The following is a 19,281-nucleotide window of genomic DNA, read 5'->3' as shown; positions in this document are numbered from 1 at the left end:
GAGGATGACAAGGGTGAAGTAAGGGAGATAAAGTCCCTACACCTAGAAGAACCCTGATCAAAACCCCAAAACCCTACAGAGAAAGAGGTATCTCTGTGGCTACATATATATATAAACTGTCCCCAAGGGCACCAGGATAGGTACTACATAAATTACCCAAAAAAGCTAGAGATACCTTGATATCATCCAGAAATGCAATATCTTCCTTCTGTATTGCTCTGTCTGTCCATATTAAGGCACTATAGGTCTTTGTCTTTTCCTCTTCACCTTCCTTCATACGACCAATTGCCTCTCTAAACAAAAGAAATTAATTACTCACATAACATAAGCATAATTATGTAACACTTTGAGCAAGAATGCTTGCAAAACTCCCAGAGCATCACTCTGAAATCCCTCACCAGCAATGATAAATACTGACCTGGTGACAAGCTGTAAATCTCGAACCTTGATTTTGTCTGAAGAGTTATTAATTGTCTGTGATATTTTAAGAAAATAAACAGTTAGCAAACCGGCTCAGTTCAGAGAAGAACTGCATGCTGTATGAGTTCTGTGAGGTGCAAATGATTTACCTGCTGAAGTCCCTTCACTTCCTCAGCAGTGAAATGTATTCTATGAGGATTCACAAGCTCGATTGCAAAGGGCCTTCCTGGCAACAGGCACAGCCATAAAACATAAAAACATGTTGTTCTAAATTAACATTTTGAATTTATGCAGTAAGGTTGGGAGGTGTGAAGATTGTCTGCTGTTATGCAAACAGGGATATAGGACTTGTGGGTTTAGGGATGTAGGATCAGATGGAAGGAACGAAACAAGGGACTTTTTTTGGCTACTAAACCCCAGTATCAGCAATAAGTGCAAATTATGACTTCCCCAAAGACATCTTGTACAAGTCTGTGCTAATTAAAAAATAAAATAAGAAAAAAAGTTAATTAGCTTATTTTCTGTCACCTACAGCAATGCCCAGGTGCAAGATGATGTTAAATCCCGCTCCCTCAGCTAAACATCTGTTGCAATAGCTGCACTTTCCCTGCTCAGGGCCAGGGATGATCCCCAGTACAAGCAATGCCAAGAACTACGCTACAAATCAGACAGCAACCAGAACGCATCCTTGTTAATTTTTACTTTTCCCTTCCCCTCCTCCTTTGGCTACAGCAGCTTCAGCATATTGGGAACTGACTGACCTTTATAAAGGACCCAAGTTGAAAAAGAACAAAAGGCTTCCCCACTCCCCAGTGACAGTGAGGAGAAGTACAAGGACCCAACAGAAAACAAGATACTGATCAGTCTGACATAAATGGCTTAGAAGTAGGAAGCAGGTAAAATAAAACACTCCTAACAAGCTATTGCAGTTCCGTGCCTCTGTGCAGTCAAGGACACTGAAAAAGAGCTCCTCTTCCACTTGGTTTTATGAAATTTTTCCATCTTTGGGGATAAATAGATAAATATCCCTAAAATGTTTTCCCAGGGAGAAGTTCAAAGCAGGCCTATCACACACGTGCACTTAGCATTCCACAAGATCTGAGGGTAGCCGCGGTTAACCGGTCGGTTGGGGTTTGTGATTCACAAGGGATGTTCCAAGCCTTACCGTTGCCCAGTGTTCTTACATCCACATCTTCCCTTCCAGAAGAAGAAAAATTAAAGCCTAGAACAGATTTGGACAAGGGGGGTGAGATTTTATTTTACATTTTTAATGCTCTCTACAGCTTTTAAAAGGTGAAATATTTTCTTTCTGAACTTGTTTGTAAATACAGTTCAAAGAGCTGTCTTTGCAAAACAAAGCCTGCACTGTAGTCCAACACACATGGGATAGTTATTGTTTATTACACCAGATTTACAGGTTTCTTGTAGAATACTCCTAGTTCCTTGGCCTGAATGAGACCGCTATACCCTGCAAATGTCCAAAAAGCAGCAGTACTGAACAGAATTCCTCTTCCTACTTATTTGTCTTCATCTCTCACACAGCCAATTCAAGCCTCTGCACAAAATCAAACTGGCACAACATTTAATCCTAAATACACCCAATGGTTTCCAAGCATTTCAGAGCACTTTCTGCTAGTCACACACACCTGGACAAAAGGGGAAGAAAATTCAAGTCCAAACTGCGAAGTCACCTCTGTGTATTTGGGGTGTTTAGCTTTCAAGCTACAAAAAGTTGGGTACTTAGTTTCCTTCATCGCGCCCCTTCCATCTTAAAGCTTTGCCTGGAGGAGGAGGAGGGAACCAAACCCTGCTCTAGAGGTAACTTTGCAGTTCTATTCCAAAGGGTCTCTGAAAAACTCATGGTTTCAAAAATTCTTCCCCCATAGAGAACATGTAGAACATTCCTGAGATATTTTTTCTACCTCTCATTTCTCTCCTATTATGGCACCTCCAGGACTCTGTGCCATGGTCATGAAGGTGTGTTTTGGTCATACTACCAGATTTTCCTTCAGTTGGGGAAGCTCCAGACCCTTAACCATCTTCCCACCACTTTGCCAGGCTCATTCTGGTGCATCCACGTCTGTCTTGTACTGGTGAGGCCAGAACTGACCCTCATACTCCAGATGTGCCTTCCCAGTGCTGAGGAAAGGGGAAGGATCACCTCCTTGACCTCTGGCAAGGGTCTTTCTATTTAATATCTCTTCTCAACTTTAATGTGCATGCACTTGGTAACCCTGCAGGCTCTAAATCAGGTGTTATGCAGTACCTGGCCTAAAGATATGGTTTGAGGGTGTTCTTAGTGTTCAGTCTAACATATCCACTGGGAAGTGGGAGGAGGGGGAAGTAGCTGTTCTTTTCAAACTAATATTTCATGCCATTTTTTACTTCTTTGGGTCTTCTATGTCTCTATTTCCAAGTCTAGTAAATGACAAATGATAGGCAGCCATTATTTCATCTGGATAACGATAATCCCCAGATAAGCATTTAGCTTGTGGAACTCTAAGCACTGAAGAAATTAAATTAATCAAAGTAAGAAACACAAAGGGGTTGAAGGCTAGGCAGGTATTATAGAACACCAATGGCAAAAACCTTCTTGTTACAACTCATTTTGTGAATTACCAACCGTTAAGAAGTACAGCTAGGCAAAAATACTACCACATAAAACTGTAATATTTGCATCATCAGATCAACTGAGGAGATATTTTAGAAGGATAAGAGACTGCATAAAACAAAGCAGTCATCCAGTTACTCACAGATCATACCTAAAAAAGGCTTACAAGCTTTGACTTGTAAGGATAAGAGTGGGATACAGAAACACAGTTTTTTCCATTATACTATGGTATTATGTTAGTAAGTACTAAGAACAAATATTCTAGTAACGATGAAAAATATATATGGTAAAAGATCTCCTGGATACTTACTATCTGCTCTGAACGCTGCCATTAGATGCTCTGAAATCAGTTCTTCCACTGAAGATTCCAGCTTCCGCTCCCCATCAATAATCCAGGGAGTCTGAGGTAAATTCCTTGAGTATTTGTTGTACCTTCCTGTTAAAAAGAATGACTGTTACCTGTAGTCATTCTGAAGCAATGGACAAAAGCTCCAGTATCACACAACACAACGCATTTAACTTGCATGGGGGCCTCATGAAAGTAAATTTACAGGCTTAAACTTGGTTGATGGCAAGAACATTACGTCAACAGCATGAAACCCTACCAGAGTTTCAGCACCCAAGATGGCCAGCTTCAAGTTAGACTTGGAGAGCCTGCTGCTGCAGTCATACCTTCAGGTACAACCCCAGAAACAAAACTCTACCTAGCCTGACACAGTTGGGAATAAAACCCAGAGGTCCAAGGGCCTTGTCTGAAGCAGCTGAATTTCGAATGGAAAAGAGGGGTTTTTTTGGCGGGGGAGACTGGCTGGAGAGCTGTCAGGCAGCTGGGGGTGTTGGTTGACTGCAGGCTGAATATGAGCCAGCAGTGTGCCCAGGCAGCCAGGAAAGCCAATGGCATCTTGGCTTCTATCAAAAATAGTGTGGCAGTAGGTCTGGGGAGGTGATTGTGCCCCTGTACTCGGCATTGGTGAGGCCACACCTTGAGTGCTGTGTCCAGTTCTGGGCTCCTCAACATAAGGACACTGAGGTCCTGGAGTGAGTCCAGAGAAGGGCAACCAGGCTGGGGAAGGGGCTGGAGGGAAAATCATATGAGGAGCGGCTGAGGGAGCTGGGGATGTTTATTCTGGAGGGGCTGTGGGGAGACCTTATCACCACCTACAACTACCTGAAGGGAGGTTGTAGAGAGGTGAGCAATGGTCTCTTCAGCCAGGTGACAGGAGATAGGACAAGGGGAAATGGCCTCAAGCTGCACCAGGGCAGGGTCAGATTACATATTAGAAAAAAATTTTTGCTGAAAGAGTTGTTGGGACCTGGAACAGGCTGCCCAGGGATTTTGTTGAGTCACCTTCCCTGGATGTGTTCAAAAAAAGGGTAGATGAGGTACTTAGGGATATGGTTTAGCTTAGGACGGGAACGGTTGGACTTGATGATCTTAAAGGTCTTTCCCAGCCTTGTGATTCTGTAACCAGAGCATGGTCTGGCGCTGGCCTCCCATACACCAAACTAGCACCACGCATGCACACGCCTTGTCCACCAAGGCTTTACGCACGCGCCCCAAGTTCCCGCACCTCCTGTATCAAGTGTTCAGGTTCTGCTGCCCTCTGAATACGTAAGCTAAGAAACCCAAACTGAACCACTCCGGCTCACTACAAGGAAAACCATGTGAGCACAATGTCTTAATAGAAACTAGTACAAAATTCAAGGGCCTTGAGAAGTTGCCACACAGCTTGCCACCCTCAGACTGACGCTAGCCCTAGTCTCGTGTTATGTCACACTCGCCTGCTGTCTCCCATGACACAAGGACTGCCACAACCAAAGACCCCGCCTGACACGGGTGGCCAACAGGTTTTATAAGTGAAAATGTGCAGAAAACACAGAGCTCATTCATAAAGAACAGTGAGTAACCCCTTGCACAAACAAGTTTCAATCTGAAAACTTGCATGTAGAAAATAAAAAAGGAGTTCAAAGGAGCTCTGCATATTCTAAGTGTGCCTCTCATCTCAGTTCTTTTTTGTTTTCAGTATCATATTTTCCAATTTCGAGCAACGTTTCCTTCTTGCAATTTTGATCTGCAGAAAATCCCATACAAACAAATGGGGAAACTGAGTAATACTGTTTCACTGGGGCAAATAATGAAAGTAGGATGACTAATCAGAGAGAAGTCAGCTTCGTGCTGCTTAATTCTCTTTCCATAAAATGGAAAAAGGAAAATATTTTTTTTCCTACTCCCAGCTCCCCATTATAATAATTTTAGCTTTTGATCTGAACAAGAAAGGGTTAAGAAAAACCCAACCAACCAACATAACCCACCAGAAGGTGTTTCTCAGTTTGACAACTTCTCCTGAACCTTTAAAAAAATGTTGGGGGAAGGGTTCAGTGAACACCAAAGACAAAGTCTAGAGGGCAATACCAGCTCTGAAACTGTGCTTCCAAACTAAGGTCCTCTGTCATTTAAACTGCTGTAATAATAAAATAACTGCACTGTATTCAATAAATTCTCCTATTCTAGATTTCATTATTTGAAAACTGAAGACAACATCCTGCCTGGGTTTGGCTGGCTGGATTTTGTGGTCTTATTTTGGTTTTGTCTGGAACAATCTATAAGCTATAGAGTGCAAAACCAGTTTTAAATCACATGCAGAAAGCTAACCCTCTGTATCGTTCTCCATACAGAAGAATTCTGATAAAAGCATCCAATAAAGCTACCTAAACGAGGGTGTTTGGACAAGGCCAAAAGACACTGGATATCTTGGATCCATGAAAATGTACACCTGACTGTCTAATCAATTACTACAAATAAGAAACAAGTCTGTATACAACATCAACTAGCCTGCTGTAAGAACATTCACTGTTGCATTTTTCCCTTCCATTTCACCTTTTCCTTTAGTCAAGACTTGTACCATCCTTTCAAAGATATCACGTTGGATTAAAATTGTACAGTTCTTAAAAGTAATCTGTTTGCATATATTTAAATAAGTGGTTGTTTATACACAGGACTGGGGTAAAGGTAGATACTCTTGCAGGCAGGTGATAAAACAGTTGAATCATCTCAACTCAGGGACACCAAGTGCTGGTGCATTACCTGTCGCATCCGATTACTTCAGATGCTATCTTGGTTTGGGGGGATGGGACTGGAAAGAGCTAAGCTTTCTAAAATTTAATCTTTATTAACCCCATTAAGACTGGCAGTTTTGGATGGAATAATATGCAGATAAATCCAGGTGATGAAAACGTCTGATTCCAAATCAAAATCCAAGCAAGTGAACAGCACTGCTGGGAGGCTTTTTCAGTGTGTGAGTGCCTTTCCCAAGCCATGTGCTTTTTATGAAAGGATATACAGCAACTGCAGGATTTGCAGGAATAGAGATTTTCCAAAGGCGAGAGCAAGCTTTGACCAGCAGGAGAAAATTACTCACTTCATAAACTGCTTCTGGGTAAGCCCCCTTTATGAGCACAAAGAAAGCTCATTTAAACCTTCACATTACCCTGTGCTGTCTCTAGAAAAGAAAACTCTTCCATCTCTCAAAGCAAAAGGAAGACAATGGCAAGGAAAAGCAGGATCTTCCTAAATATCCAGAAGGGAGGTGTGCTCCCTCCTGCAGCTCCTAACTTGGGAACCCGACCTTGGCTGATACAGCTGTCCACAGTTCCCACTCCTCTTCAACCATGTTGTGACACACGCTGTCTCCAAGTTTAAATTCACAATGTAAGAGCAGGCAAATACATCTGATTTTAACATGTGGATCTGTGATGTCTAACTTCAGACAAAATCACATCTTCAAAGGCAAGTGTAAGTTCTTCCCCTTTCAAAGGCAACTCTTGGGGCTCGATTTGTTTCTTTGCTCCTTATACTTAATTATGTGAATCAACAGAGTCAGAATTTTCTGGGCAGCACTATAAAGTTATGTTTAAGACAACACAGAAAATTGTAAAGAAATGGATCACTTTACCGGCCACAAAAACAGCACCATTATTGCACTGAATATCCAGAGCAACACAGAGGTTCTCTGGTGAACTTGGTGGACATGGAAAATGCCTGTATTAAAAAAAAAAAATTAAAAAAGATTAAAAAACACTTGTAATGCTGGAACATGATGGAGCATCACCATAGCATGAAAGATGGCAATGTTAGTAACACACAACATACCTACAGTATAAACTCAGCTGGAACACCAAGAACTGGATAAACTTAAAGCAAATCAAGAACACTCCACTGGAAATACTATTGTTAATCTGTCATCTAATGTTACCCAAGTGTAACACCCTAAAGTATGCCCGTAAGATATACCATACTATAGCAGTAATGAAACGTAGTGCTGCACAAGAAGTATCTTCAGGATCTATTCTACGCTGGGAATCAAAGAAAAGGGCTGTGAAGACTTGCTGCAATTAGGCAAAATGAACTACAGAGAAAGTGTCTACTGATGTCTTCCCACTGCTTGTGATTTTTACTGTATTACAGCATTTGGTGTTTTCTTAAAACTCAGCTCCTAACATTTTGGAAATACGGGAAAAAGTCTTTCTTGTAAAGAGAAACTTGCCTTACAAACTCTAAGGTTCAAAACACAGAAGGAAGTTCCATGATTTCTAAATCTCTTCTGTGGTTTTGGGGATGTACATAAAGATTTTTGAATGTAAATGATTGGTGATACTACAACATGTTGTTTTCACTTCTAACCACTCCAAATCCCATGCCAGCCCAGAGATCTGCAGTGATGTACTGCCAGAAGCACAGAGCAGAACTGCAGCTCACTGACCCACAAGTTCTCCTCTGTGCTGTTCCTGTGATAATCAACCAATGAAGCACTTTTAATAATGGGAAAAGGACCACCACTTGTGTCATGCCCAGTTTTCCATCCTCTCTGGCTTGAATAACTTAAGTATTTTGAGTTTATTCCCTAATTAAAGGATGTGGAATGACATTTTATGACCAGAATAACAGAAAACAGCATATTTTAACCAGTAAGCTATCAGAATTTAACAATTAAATGTTCCTTTACAGACATGCTACCACTAATTACCTACCCAATATTTTCCTCCCCGTCCTACTTCTATACAAAAGCACAATACTAAGAACTAGTTTCAGTATATACTTACTTGAGAAAATCCTCTTCTTTTATCTTCTCTAGGGCTTTTATAACTGCCATTCTAGTGAAAACAGACTGCACAATGAAGTAAAAAAATGAGTCAAGAACTAAGAGAAGCGAAGAAAGGATATGCCTAAGGAAGAAAAAAATACCCTAAAATATACACACCCCACGCCTCTCACAATACAGGTTTTTTTTCACTTGTTTTTTTTTTTGTTTTCTTACACCTAAAAGCAGCTCTGTATCATTATGAACTCACTGTGATCTTAACATTAATGGGGCAACAAAGAGCAACGGGTAGTTTTGTCAAATTTTATTCAAGTAACTTTATGCACAAGATGAAAGCAACACAACTAATACAGCTGAGGGATTGGAATGTAATAACTATTTAGTTGTAGAACTAAGATTAGCTCCTTTGTTTCTAGAAGACATACAAACAGTAGTATAGTGTTTACTCATTCTGCTTTTACACAGCAAAAAATAACAAGGGTTACTGACTTTCAGCAGGTCTAAGGCTACTGTCATGCTTCCAAATAAACCTACTCCAACCACTCTGAACATTTAATTGTTAAGCCTGCCTTTCCATTAGCTGAAAGAAATATCTCTGGAAACTATCTTATTTTAGATGATACACAGAAGTGTTCAAAACCAACAAAAGAAAAGCAGCACTTGGGAACTCAGGTCCAAATCTGCAAAACAGAATTGTAAATCCATGAATGGAAACCTAGACCAGTTTCCTCATTTTCAAGAGTTAACTATACCTAAGCCCCAGCTTTTACCTCAGTGACAGCAGGCAGCTAGTTCTTCTGAAAATAAGACTGTTGAGTAGGTATCTGATTATAAAGTTCGAAAGTTCATTCACACTCAGAAGTAAGGGCTCTGCCAGCTCCTAACTCGTGAAAGGTAAGCAACTCCCTATCTGCATCAGTTTACAAGGGTGAACTGATAGTAAAAGTAGCAATAATGGTACAATAGTGACAGGAGCCATGACTAACATCCTCTAGGCATACTCAGGTGCTGCTGTTGATAACTCTAAGGCAGGAAACACAGAATTTAGGTTCCCAGAACAGAAGAAACAAGTGTTGTAAAGGGGTAAGATGGAATCCTACTTTAGGTCTCTAAATGAATTTCCTAGTCAAAGCATGATCGGCTATGAGATCAAATGATATTGCTCAGGGTTTTATCCAGTCAGGTCTTGAAATACTCCAAGGATGGAGCCTGCACACCCCTCTCTGCACAAGCCCACTGTCCAGGTGTCCTCACAATAGAAGGGTTTTTTCCTATATTTACTCTGAACCTCTCAGTTCAACTTATTTCCATTGTCTCTCATTTTTCCACCATGCACTGTGACAAATAGCCTGGCTCCCTGTTGGTACTAGGGGGAAAATTCAGTTGGGCCCTCCCAAAAGCCTTCTCATCTCCAGGTTCCTCAGCCTCTCCTCCTAGGGTACATGCTCCAGACCCCAGAGTGTCTCAATGGCCATCTGCTGAATATCCAATTTAATTACGTCTCTTTTGCAAACTGGATTGGGGACTTGGGGAAAAATAAATTAAAATCCACAACCTGAAAAATACTGGGTCACTGTTCAGGACAATTTGAGTCTTTGCTCTAACAGAGTTCCTGGATGCCTTCAGGAAAGCTGCTCTTTCTCCTTCTAAGCATAAAGTAGAAATAACAGTACTTCCCTTCCTTGTAGAGCACATGAAATGGAAAACCCTTAAACTCACAGCAGTTTTAAATAACTATCTACAGCCGATGACACAGAATTTTTCAGTCAGAACCCAGTTTTTATACCACTTCTCTGATTAACACAGTCCTTGAAGCTGGCTTCAAGCGCAGCTTCTTTGTAAGGACAAACCTCTGATGGCTCTTCAGAGTCTGTATTTTTTCCTTTAGATTCCCCTACATCTTGTTGTCTGTGTGGTTTTAACAGCCAGGCCCTGCTGGTTTAGCTCCTCATGTGGGATTTTCCCCCTTTTAAAGGAAAGCCATGCAGCAAGCAGGGAGTTACAACAATAGAATCCTTGTAAAAAAAAGACTTGCGTTTATTGGTCAGGTGGAGTAGAGTAGGCAGAATTCCTGGGTCAGACTTCTCTGCCAAATGCTGGTAGACTCTTCACCAGAAACAATAAAAAGCCTTGCATAGGCTTCTGACAGAAGTGACTTGTTTTCCTTCTGATCACACCAACTGTCCTACTTATATCAGTTTCTCTCCAACTGTTTTTTTTTATTCTCACACGTCCTTTTTTCCATCAATGACTGTGTGCACACTCAGGGTCTGCAATGAGTGGCAAGGTCCCTTTCCTCTCCCCCCCTCCTCCAGAGGTAGATGGGATAAAACTGTCCTGCATGTATTGTGTCTTTCACTCAGATCAGAGGACATGAAAACTGCAGTGTGATCATTTCTCTTTCGGCTGCAGAGACTCATCTTCACAATGTGACTTATCTGAACTGTTTTACCCACAGAGAGCTTGAGGAACCTATTTTAGGCTACTTTTAATGCATGACAATCAAATTCCTAGATCTTAAGGGAGGTATTTACAGAGCCCATTCCTGAAATTTTGGCCTTTAGACAGCCTGGAAAACGAACAGCCTAAAGAAAAGCACCAAGCTCTTAGTTTTCCTAAGCAGAGAAATGTGAACTGAATAAAGGAGCCAACTTTATTTTCAGACAATTGAAAGCTAGAGAGATTTTTGATGAAGGAAAACCAGACATTGAACACTGAATGAACACCCAGATAAGTCCTTCAATGTAGCTACTACTGTGAAATTCTGAATGTCACAAAAGAAATACAACAGTAATGAGATCCTACCTGTTTGTTCTTCGCTGGTTTGAAACAATCTGGACAGGCTGTGGCTCTAAATACAGAAATGAAAATTAACTGCTTTCTTACAGAACAATAAACAGACTTATAAGCATAGCACATACACAGTCTTTGTACCAATATGTCCAGTATCTCACTTTCACAGCTCAGCACAAAGCAGATTTTTAAATTAACTTTATTCTAAACCACAAATGACAGAAGGTGTGCGTGGACAAAGCTGCGTAAGCCTCTCTTGTTCTGACCAACAGAAAGGTGTCTCAGCTTTCAGATGGGATGAAAAGCACACAGGAAGTTTAGCTTTCTCCAATCCTTCTCAATAAAGATCACAATTAAAGTTCTGTGCAAGATCTGCTGACATCCTGAGATCTATTCTTGCTGTCCTCAGACAATGCACGCTACAAACTAGAGATTCAAGTCGTTGCTTCTGGATAGGAAAATTCAATTTACTACAGAAAAAATAACCCAGGTCTTCAACACAATTTGTGCTTTGCCTCTTCAAAAGTAAGCTACTGGTTGTTTCACGAAAGTGAAAGCTAAGTCAGTGAAACACTTTCTGAGTACTGCAGAGGAAGTTGCTGTTCCTATTAGTGGAGTTCTATGTATGCAGTTAGAGATGATTTGTAGCATACAACACAATCTATCATTTCTCACCGGTGCTTTTCAACACCTCTGTAACTACTTTAGATACTAAGGAAGCAGGTCTGACCTCTTGATGTTTCTACAGGGGCGACTTGCCTGGCCAGTTAATGACACACAGCATCACAAATTCCCTCTTCCAGAGCTTAAATATCACTTTAAACGTAAATCACAGAATCACAAGGTTGGAAAAGACCTTTGAATATCATCAAGTCCAACCATTCCTGTCCTATGCTAAACTATATCCCTAAGTACCTCATCTACCCTTTTTTTGAACACATCCAGGGAAGGTGACTCAACCCCTCCCTGGGCTGCCTGTTCCAGGTCCTGACAACTCTTTCAGCAAAATCTTTTTCCAATATCCAATCTGACCCTGCCCTGGCACAACTTCATGCCATTTCCCCTTGTCCTATCTCCTGTCACCTGGCTGAAGAGACCATCACCCACCTTGCCCCTCCTTTTACTGTTAATACACCTATAGAAGGACTTTTTATTATCTTTTACAGAATTGGCCAGTTTGAGTTCCAGTTCAGCTTTAGCCCTTCTGACTTTCTCCCTACATGATCTCACTAAATTCCTATAGTTGGCCCAAGACACCTGCCCCTTCTTCCAAGGCTCATATTTTTCCCTCTTTTCCCAAAGATCTGCCTGGATCTCTCTACTCAGCCAAGCTGGCTTCCTTCCTCACCAATTCCTCTTCCGACAGACTTGGACAGCCTGTTCGTGTGCCGCCAAGATTTCCTTCTTGAGGAGCAACCAACCCTCTTGGGCTCCTTTGCCCTCAAGGCCTCATTTTGCTCTCCTCTGATTTTCACCCAGAGACACTGAACCCTGTCTTCACTATATTCCAGCTCCAGGCTGTCAAAGCATTCTCTGACATACAGGGCTACCTCACCTCCTCTCCTACCCAGCCTGTCACACCTGTATAGTTTGTAACCAGCAATTGCAGCACTCCAGTCATGTGAATTATCCCACCACGTTTCTGTGATGGCAATCACATCATAGTCTCCTTTAGTTACAAGGACTTCTAATTCCTCTTGTTTGTTACCCATGCTGCGTGCATTGGTGTAGATGCACTTCATCTGGTCTGTTGATCTTGATGTGCTCCTTAGGGAAGCCTTGCTTCCCAAGTGACAGCTGGTTAAGTTACCTAGCCCATCAGTAGAAGTTACATCTCTACTCTGAATTAGCACACTCTCCCCATGGTTAACTAGAGTGGCTGACCAGAGGTCATTGCCAGCACACCATCCCTCAGTAACTCGACCACCACACCCAGGCTTTTTTCCATCTAGCCTGGCCCTGTCCCCCTCCCCCTTCCTATCTAGTTTAAAACTCTATTAATGAGTCCTGCTAGCTTCTTTGACAGTATCCTTCTGCCCCTTGGGGATAAGTGTTCCCCATCCCTAGAAAGAAGGCTGATGAGGCTCGAGACAGCCTACTGTCAAAGAACCCAAAGTTCTGTTTTTCACACCATGCTCTGAGCCAGGTATTAATTTCCTGGCTCTTCTCATTCCATCCCTCCACATTTCCTGTAGTAGGAATGATGGAGGAAAACACTACCTGTGCTCCAGATCCTCGTATCATGTTTCCCAGGGCCCTTAAATCCTTCTTAATGGTCCTCAGTTTTCTTTTATGTATTTCATTACTACCTATTTGGAAAATTAAAAGTGGATAATAGTCCGTGTGTCTGACCAAGGTTGGGAGTCACTTTATTAAGTCCCTAACTGAAGCTCCCTTAAGACCCAAATATGAGCCATTCCAATCTTCCACGTCAAACCAAGGTTGATTTTAGCATACCTACCTACACATAGCTGTGTAAGAACAGCTTAAGAGATGAGAAATAGCAGATTTGGAAATCCCACCCAAAAACACACCTGGAGGACTACTCCAGGCTAAGACAAGGTCCTACTCTGCATCAAAAAACCCCATGACTGTCATTACTAAAGCTGTGACAACTGCCACATTTACCATATTTACATCAAAATCAAACTGCTGCCTCAGAATATGCCCAGAGTCAGCCACTCATGTATGCAGAATGCCTTGATGCCCGAGAAACTACTGTCATTAAATTAGGTAATATGCTGCCAGTTCAGAAAAAATGTCTACAACTTCAAACTGCTGTTTAAGTATCCTACAAAGAGAAGGCAAATAAAGGGATGTTGTCAAGGAATAAACTCAAGTAGTTGGGATGTAGAATGGAACTCCTTCACAGATCTCACAACTATTCCACTTGTAGTACTAACAACGGCACCGTAAGTTGCTAGACATCAACATTTTTAAAAAGGTTACAAAAAGGATGGAAGAATGAGCTGAAAATAAGAGCTGCTAGGTTCCAGAGGAAGGAAGAGCATTACAGGAAACAAGAACTCATAAAGTAAAATTAAATAAATAGAAAAGGGTGACAGAGAAACTTTTGAGCTTTTAAAAGATTGCAAGTGCCATTATATAGAATTACAGTTTGGCCCTACCACTTTCTCCCCATTTTGCCTAGTCTTGAAGAAGCTGGACAGGAAATAAGTTCAGGAAATGCTGGAAATATTCTTCCTAATATCAGGTAAGTCAACAAGCAGGCATTCCCTCACTCTGACCCGGAGACATACAAAGGTCACAGTTGTTGAAAACCAAGAAGGTGGCAGATTGGGCATTCAAACAAAGATCACAAATTGCCAGAAGGGGTAAAATCAGGGAAATTTGTAAATGCCGCCAAGGGAACCCCTAGTCTCAAGAGATGAAGTCACTATGCAACAGAGAAGTCAGAAATTCTATGCTGAGCCTCTTCCTATGCTAATATATAAAACTTGCAGTAGGGGCACAAGTGATGAAATTGAGTGAAACCGAAGTTTTCCAGGAAGCATCAGCAAACAGGAAGAGTGAACCTAATCATCCGGAATATGCTACTGCTAGGTTTTGAGAAATCAGATTAAATGGTACCTAAATTCACAGAAATATTTTGCTGCATTATGTATAGCAGATGCTCTACTGGGCCAGACCAAAAGCTGTGTGCAGTGGCCAGAGTTTTAATTGACCAGCTAAATAGGATTAACTCACTTCTAGTCCTTTCCTCCCCTCCACATCGCCTACAAGAGCAGAAAAACATAGACATAACCTCCAAAGATTCCCCCACCTCCAACTACATGATTTGCATTTGTTTTTATTAAAATTACATGGCTATAATGACAAGGGTAATGAGTTTGAAAAGAGCTGGAACTGAACCACTTACCCAAATGTTTCCTTCCAGCTCAAATAAAAATTCTGGATGATTTTGTTTATTGACTTAAAAGCACAGAATTAAGCAGACAGAGATGGCGTAACTTTAAGCTCTGCAACTCTATCTGAACATGAGGAAGTTTAGACATACGCCCCATTCTAGTTTATAAATACCACATAGACTCATCTGTAGCAAATCCAAACCAACAATATTGCACAATATTTAGATAAAAAGCTTTTGTTATTTATATAAAAAACTTACAGGAAATGGCACTCCTCGTCTGTTTCTGGGTGAGCAAAGACCACGCTAACTTCAAACAAACTCTAAATTTAAAAAAAAAAGAAAAAAAAAAGAAAAAAGAGGGTAATAGGGTTGGTTTGGTTTTTTTGCTTGGTTTTTTTTTTTTTTTAGAGTCAAGGAGGATATTCTCAAGCATCTGTACTGTAATATTAGGAAGACAGTAAAAAAGGTAGACAAAAGAGGAAGTAACCCATTTATTCTACAAATCATCTAAAGACCTTAACACGTGTGCCACAATAGCATTTGCATTTCTGAAGTAACCAAAGATGATCTGAGAGCACTTTAAAGTGCTGTGACCTATACATCACAGATACCAGCCCCATTTTGCACAGGGGGAACTGAGTCAGAGACAGTGTATGCTCAAAGCCTATTACGGTCACTAAACTTAACAAACCTTCAGGGAGCACAGTGCATAGTGTGGAATAAAGATAAAAACCCTGTAGTAGTCACCACTGTAAATTTTGTCAAGGGTTTCGTTTGCAATGACTGGATGGCCTTGGGGCAAAGAAAGGCAACATGTCCTAGTGGATTGACAGCTAGACCAGGAACTCTAGTGTAATCTCAATTCTACCCCCAATTCCCTCTTTGGCCTTGGGCAAACAACACTCATTACTTCTGTTATTCAGATACCAGAACACCTCAAGAGGGCTATTGAAAAGATTGGCTAACATTCGAGTGCCTTGTAGATAAAGAGCACTAGACAAGTAACTTTTATGGTACAACGATGTCCGGAGTGCCTAAGCGCTGCAGAGTTTTTGCTAACTTGGTATGTAAGAAGTTTGTTTCTTCTTGGATCATCTTCAGGGTAACTGAGTGTTTCTTTCTTCACTAAGACAAAAGGGATGCTTTCAATTAGCATTCCTGGGAAAAGTGAAATCTGCAGAGTGCCTTGTCCTCAGCAGGACTTTTGGCTATTTTTTTCAGAATTTTTACATTCAAGAGGATGGTGTTTCTGAATTTGGCTGGCACCACCTGATTGTCATATTTAGACAATACATTTCAGAAACATTTTAGGAATGTTAGTCTGAAAAGCTGAAAACAGGGTTTGAAAAAACTTTTCTATTGCCTTCTTACAGGTATTGCAGGTTCCAACTTGCCTATCTCTACCAATGATTAAAGTGAGTAAGGCCCAGGCTTTTCCCTTTCAGTAAGTTTCAGAAATATATTTTATCCATAGGATTTAACACACTAACCACAGGAACACTTTAACTCCAGAGCAGTAACAGTATTGGTAGTAACAGATCAAAGGAGGAATGTGCAAGCATTCCTTAGCCTCTGGAAAACAAAGATCCTGGAAGATGAGAAAACTGGAACTTTCATTGATAAAAGGAGGATGAGAGCCCAAAAGCAAGAGATTTAGCATAAGATGATGATGGTTTCAGAAGATGCAATGATCTATGTGTACAAAAATTAAGACTGGACATCTCAGTATTGAGACTTGGAGATGTCTGGTCAAAAGAGCTTTCCCCCTGCTTCCCCCTACAGTGACTGTAACAGCAGTGCAACTTGTTTATCTGTTAACAAGGGAAAAAAAGTATGTATTTTTATTCCCCCCCCCATATATAAAAGCTCCATACACACAGACAAACAGGTATTATAAAAAATAAAAAACAGACAAGAGAGGGAAAAAAGTGTTTTCTTATTTATACACCACCTTTCCATCAGCAGGAACACTCAACTCTTCTGACAACTGGGGATGAATAATCCATTTATAAGCTTCTTTCAGCTGAACAATGTCATCCTTTGCCAAGGAAAGGCCCAGTTTTCTGAATCACATACACAAAGAAATAATAACTTGCACAGGAGTCTGTCAAAGATAGACACACGAGACACAGTATTTCAAGTACTTGTAAGTGCTTAAGTAACCAGTCCCAGGTAAACAAACAATGCACCAATAAAAAAGAACAAAGTACCAAGCATACAGATCATGGCATAACAGAATGAAAGGCTGTTCCAAGAATTCCTACGGCACTGAATTTTTGTACTGAATTAACAAAGTGTGGAGGAAACGTTAAGGCCAGACTCGGATTCCAGGTAAACTGCTTCCCAATAAATACAGAAGTGTTTGGCAGAGCGTAACTAAAGGTGTAGCTACTTGAGGTACAGTCAGCTCAGGCTACTTCCTGTTCCCTGCCTCTGGCCATGCATTCCTGCCAGCACCTGAAGAAGGCTGACAATGCACAGCAGGGTACGTCATACCAGTCCATTGTTCCCACGGAAAGCAAACCCTACTCCATAAAAAAAAGTCTTGTTTTTCAGACAGATCAGTGAGATGATCAGCTCTCCAGGTGGTGACATAAATACTTACATTTACATAAGAAAGACAGGAGTCACATTAAAATGGAGAAAAGATTCTTCTGAGTGTAGATCAATATATAGTTCAGCTTAGGTTAAAGTATCTGGATCCTGCATGGCAGTACCTCTGCTACTTGCTAAGGAGCCCCTTGCCCAGCTTCCACTCTAAGTACCATCTTTTTTTGCCCTGTTTCTATTTACCAGTGTTTGGGCTTTTTTCCTCTAACACTTAAATATACTTTTTTTATTGTGAAAAAGAACATGCACTGAGGAAACTTGTGCCACAGCTTCATGGTAGACCAAAAATAGCAAAAGTCTGTCCAGTCTATCTGGAGAAGAGCTGAAAGAGATGCACAATTTTTTTTTTGTTTTTAAAATAAACTTGTCCAGACTTATTTTTATTGCTAAAAATTGCTAAAACCTAGTCTTTCATTAAAGGGTAGGGCAAATTCCAGTGGGCACAAATTCATAAAAGGAAAAAGCCCATCTGGGGCAGGATCAACTACTGTCTGTAGGTACAAGACCAAGCCTTGCCTCTTGTATCTCTGCCTGTAAGGAGGCCAGCATATGATTTCAAACCACTTGTTCTGTAAGTTCCCAAACACCCTATACAAATAGCCTACCACCGGTGCCATTTGCCTTACAGAGCCTCATCCTCTCTCAAGCCATTTAATGAAACAATTGCTTTTAAATTAGTCTCAGAGTAGAAAGTGATTCATCATCTCTTAGTCTACCTTTCTAGGAATATCCTGAAAGAGTACTTCCAGCCAAGACAGCTTCAAGACCAAAGACTATTTCAGCATCTTCAACTAACTTTGAGACAAGTGGATTTCTTTCCTCTTGCCCACAAAGACAATTTATCCATTCAAAACAGCTCAGGTATGTTCTCATTTGGCCAGGAATGGGAGTGTCTCAGTGTTGACAAAGAACCAAGCATTTAAATTGATTTCAAAACATCAGGTACAAAAAAGAGGAGTCAAAACTAACTTGCAACCACTGCACTAATATCTTTCTTGCTGACTTTTCACCACTATCTGACTAACACTTTTCAGTCACTATTAATATGAACTAAACCTGATATTGTGGCAAAATGAAGAGGTTGGTTATTTCATTATGACTTCCATGTACAAGAAGATTCTGGCTCACAGAAGGTATCATGGCATTTCTCAGGACAACTAAGGTAACTCCAAGCCATGCAGTTGGACAGAGAGCCTGCCCTCCAAGCTGAAATACCATGTCTTTGCTATAATCTCACTATGAGGCAAAAGAGGTAAGAAACCTCAATTAAGATCAAACTAGATTAAAAAAAACCCAGCCACTATACACACAAAAAAAATGCTGCCATCTTACCCTTTGTAAGCATCAAGTACACTGGACAAGACTATAAAATAATCTTCTTGCCTGCTCAACATTTATATAGCACAAATGATACCTATTTAAAAGAGTTCTTGTCAGACAGTTAACAAAGGCTACGGGTAATAAAAAATATTAATTAAGAACACCAGCAAATAAAATGATAGCACATCCCAATTCTGAGATTCTTTTTGCTTACTTTTTAAAGTACAAAGTAAGTTAAAAACCTGCCCGGGGACATAGGAAGTGAGTCTACATATTCCACAACTGTTAGCAGAAGTACCACCTCTATACAAAAGCAACTGTCTTAAACTCAAAAATACAGCATTAATGGCTTGGTTAAAATTTTCTCTTAACATACATGCCTCAGCAGGTCCACTAAGTGGTTTCTCATTTCTACTGTGCTGGAAAAAAAGTTATAGTAAGAGTGCCTCTCCTTACTCTAAATCTGAAGAAGTCTCCAATAGAAGTGGTATGAGGGTTGCAAAAAGAAATTACTCACCCCATGTTCTGTTTTACCAGCAGCCATGCAGCACGCTATA

The 19,281-nt window shown here is 40.8% G+C and overlaps 1 protein-coding gene across 1 annotated transcript in view; it reads right to left on the bottom strand.

The window, feature by feature from the left end:
* The window catches only part of PUS10 (pseudouridine synthase 10), a gene marked incomplete at both ends in the record, with an annotated part of 32,774 nt that overhangs the window by 3,460 nt on the left and 10,033 nt on the right, over positions 1–19,281 (bottom strand). The window contains 11 exons of the mRNA XM_084261841.1: positions 176–293; positions 419–474; positions 570–646; positions 1,586–1,642; positions 3,342–3,467; positions 6,985–7,070; positions 8,132–8,196; positions 10,936–10,981; positions 15,053–15,114; positions 16,746–16,857; positions 19,242–19,276. Coding sequence (XP_084117967.1) covers positions 176–293; positions 419–474; positions 570–646; positions 1,586–1,642; positions 3,342–3,467; positions 6,985–7,070; positions 8,132–8,196; positions 10,936–10,981; positions 15,053–15,114; positions 16,746–16,857; positions 19,242–19,276 — 840 coding nt within the window. The remainder of the gene's footprint in view (positions 1–175; positions 294–418; positions 475–569; positions 647–1,585; positions 1,643–3,341; positions 3,468–6,984; positions 7,071–8,131; positions 8,197–10,935; positions 10,982–15,052; positions 15,115–16,745; positions 16,858–19,241; positions 19,277–19,281) is intronic.

This window comes from Gallinula chloropus, assembly GCF_964237585.1.
Source record: "Gallinula chloropus genome assembly, chromosome: 3".
Lineage (NCBI taxonomy): Eukaryota > Metazoa > Chordata > Aves > Gruiformes > Rallidae > Gallinula > Gallinula chloropus.
The sequence above is the reverse complement of the archived record's forward strand: the minus strand, read 5'-3'. Positions and strand labels throughout refer to the sequence as shown.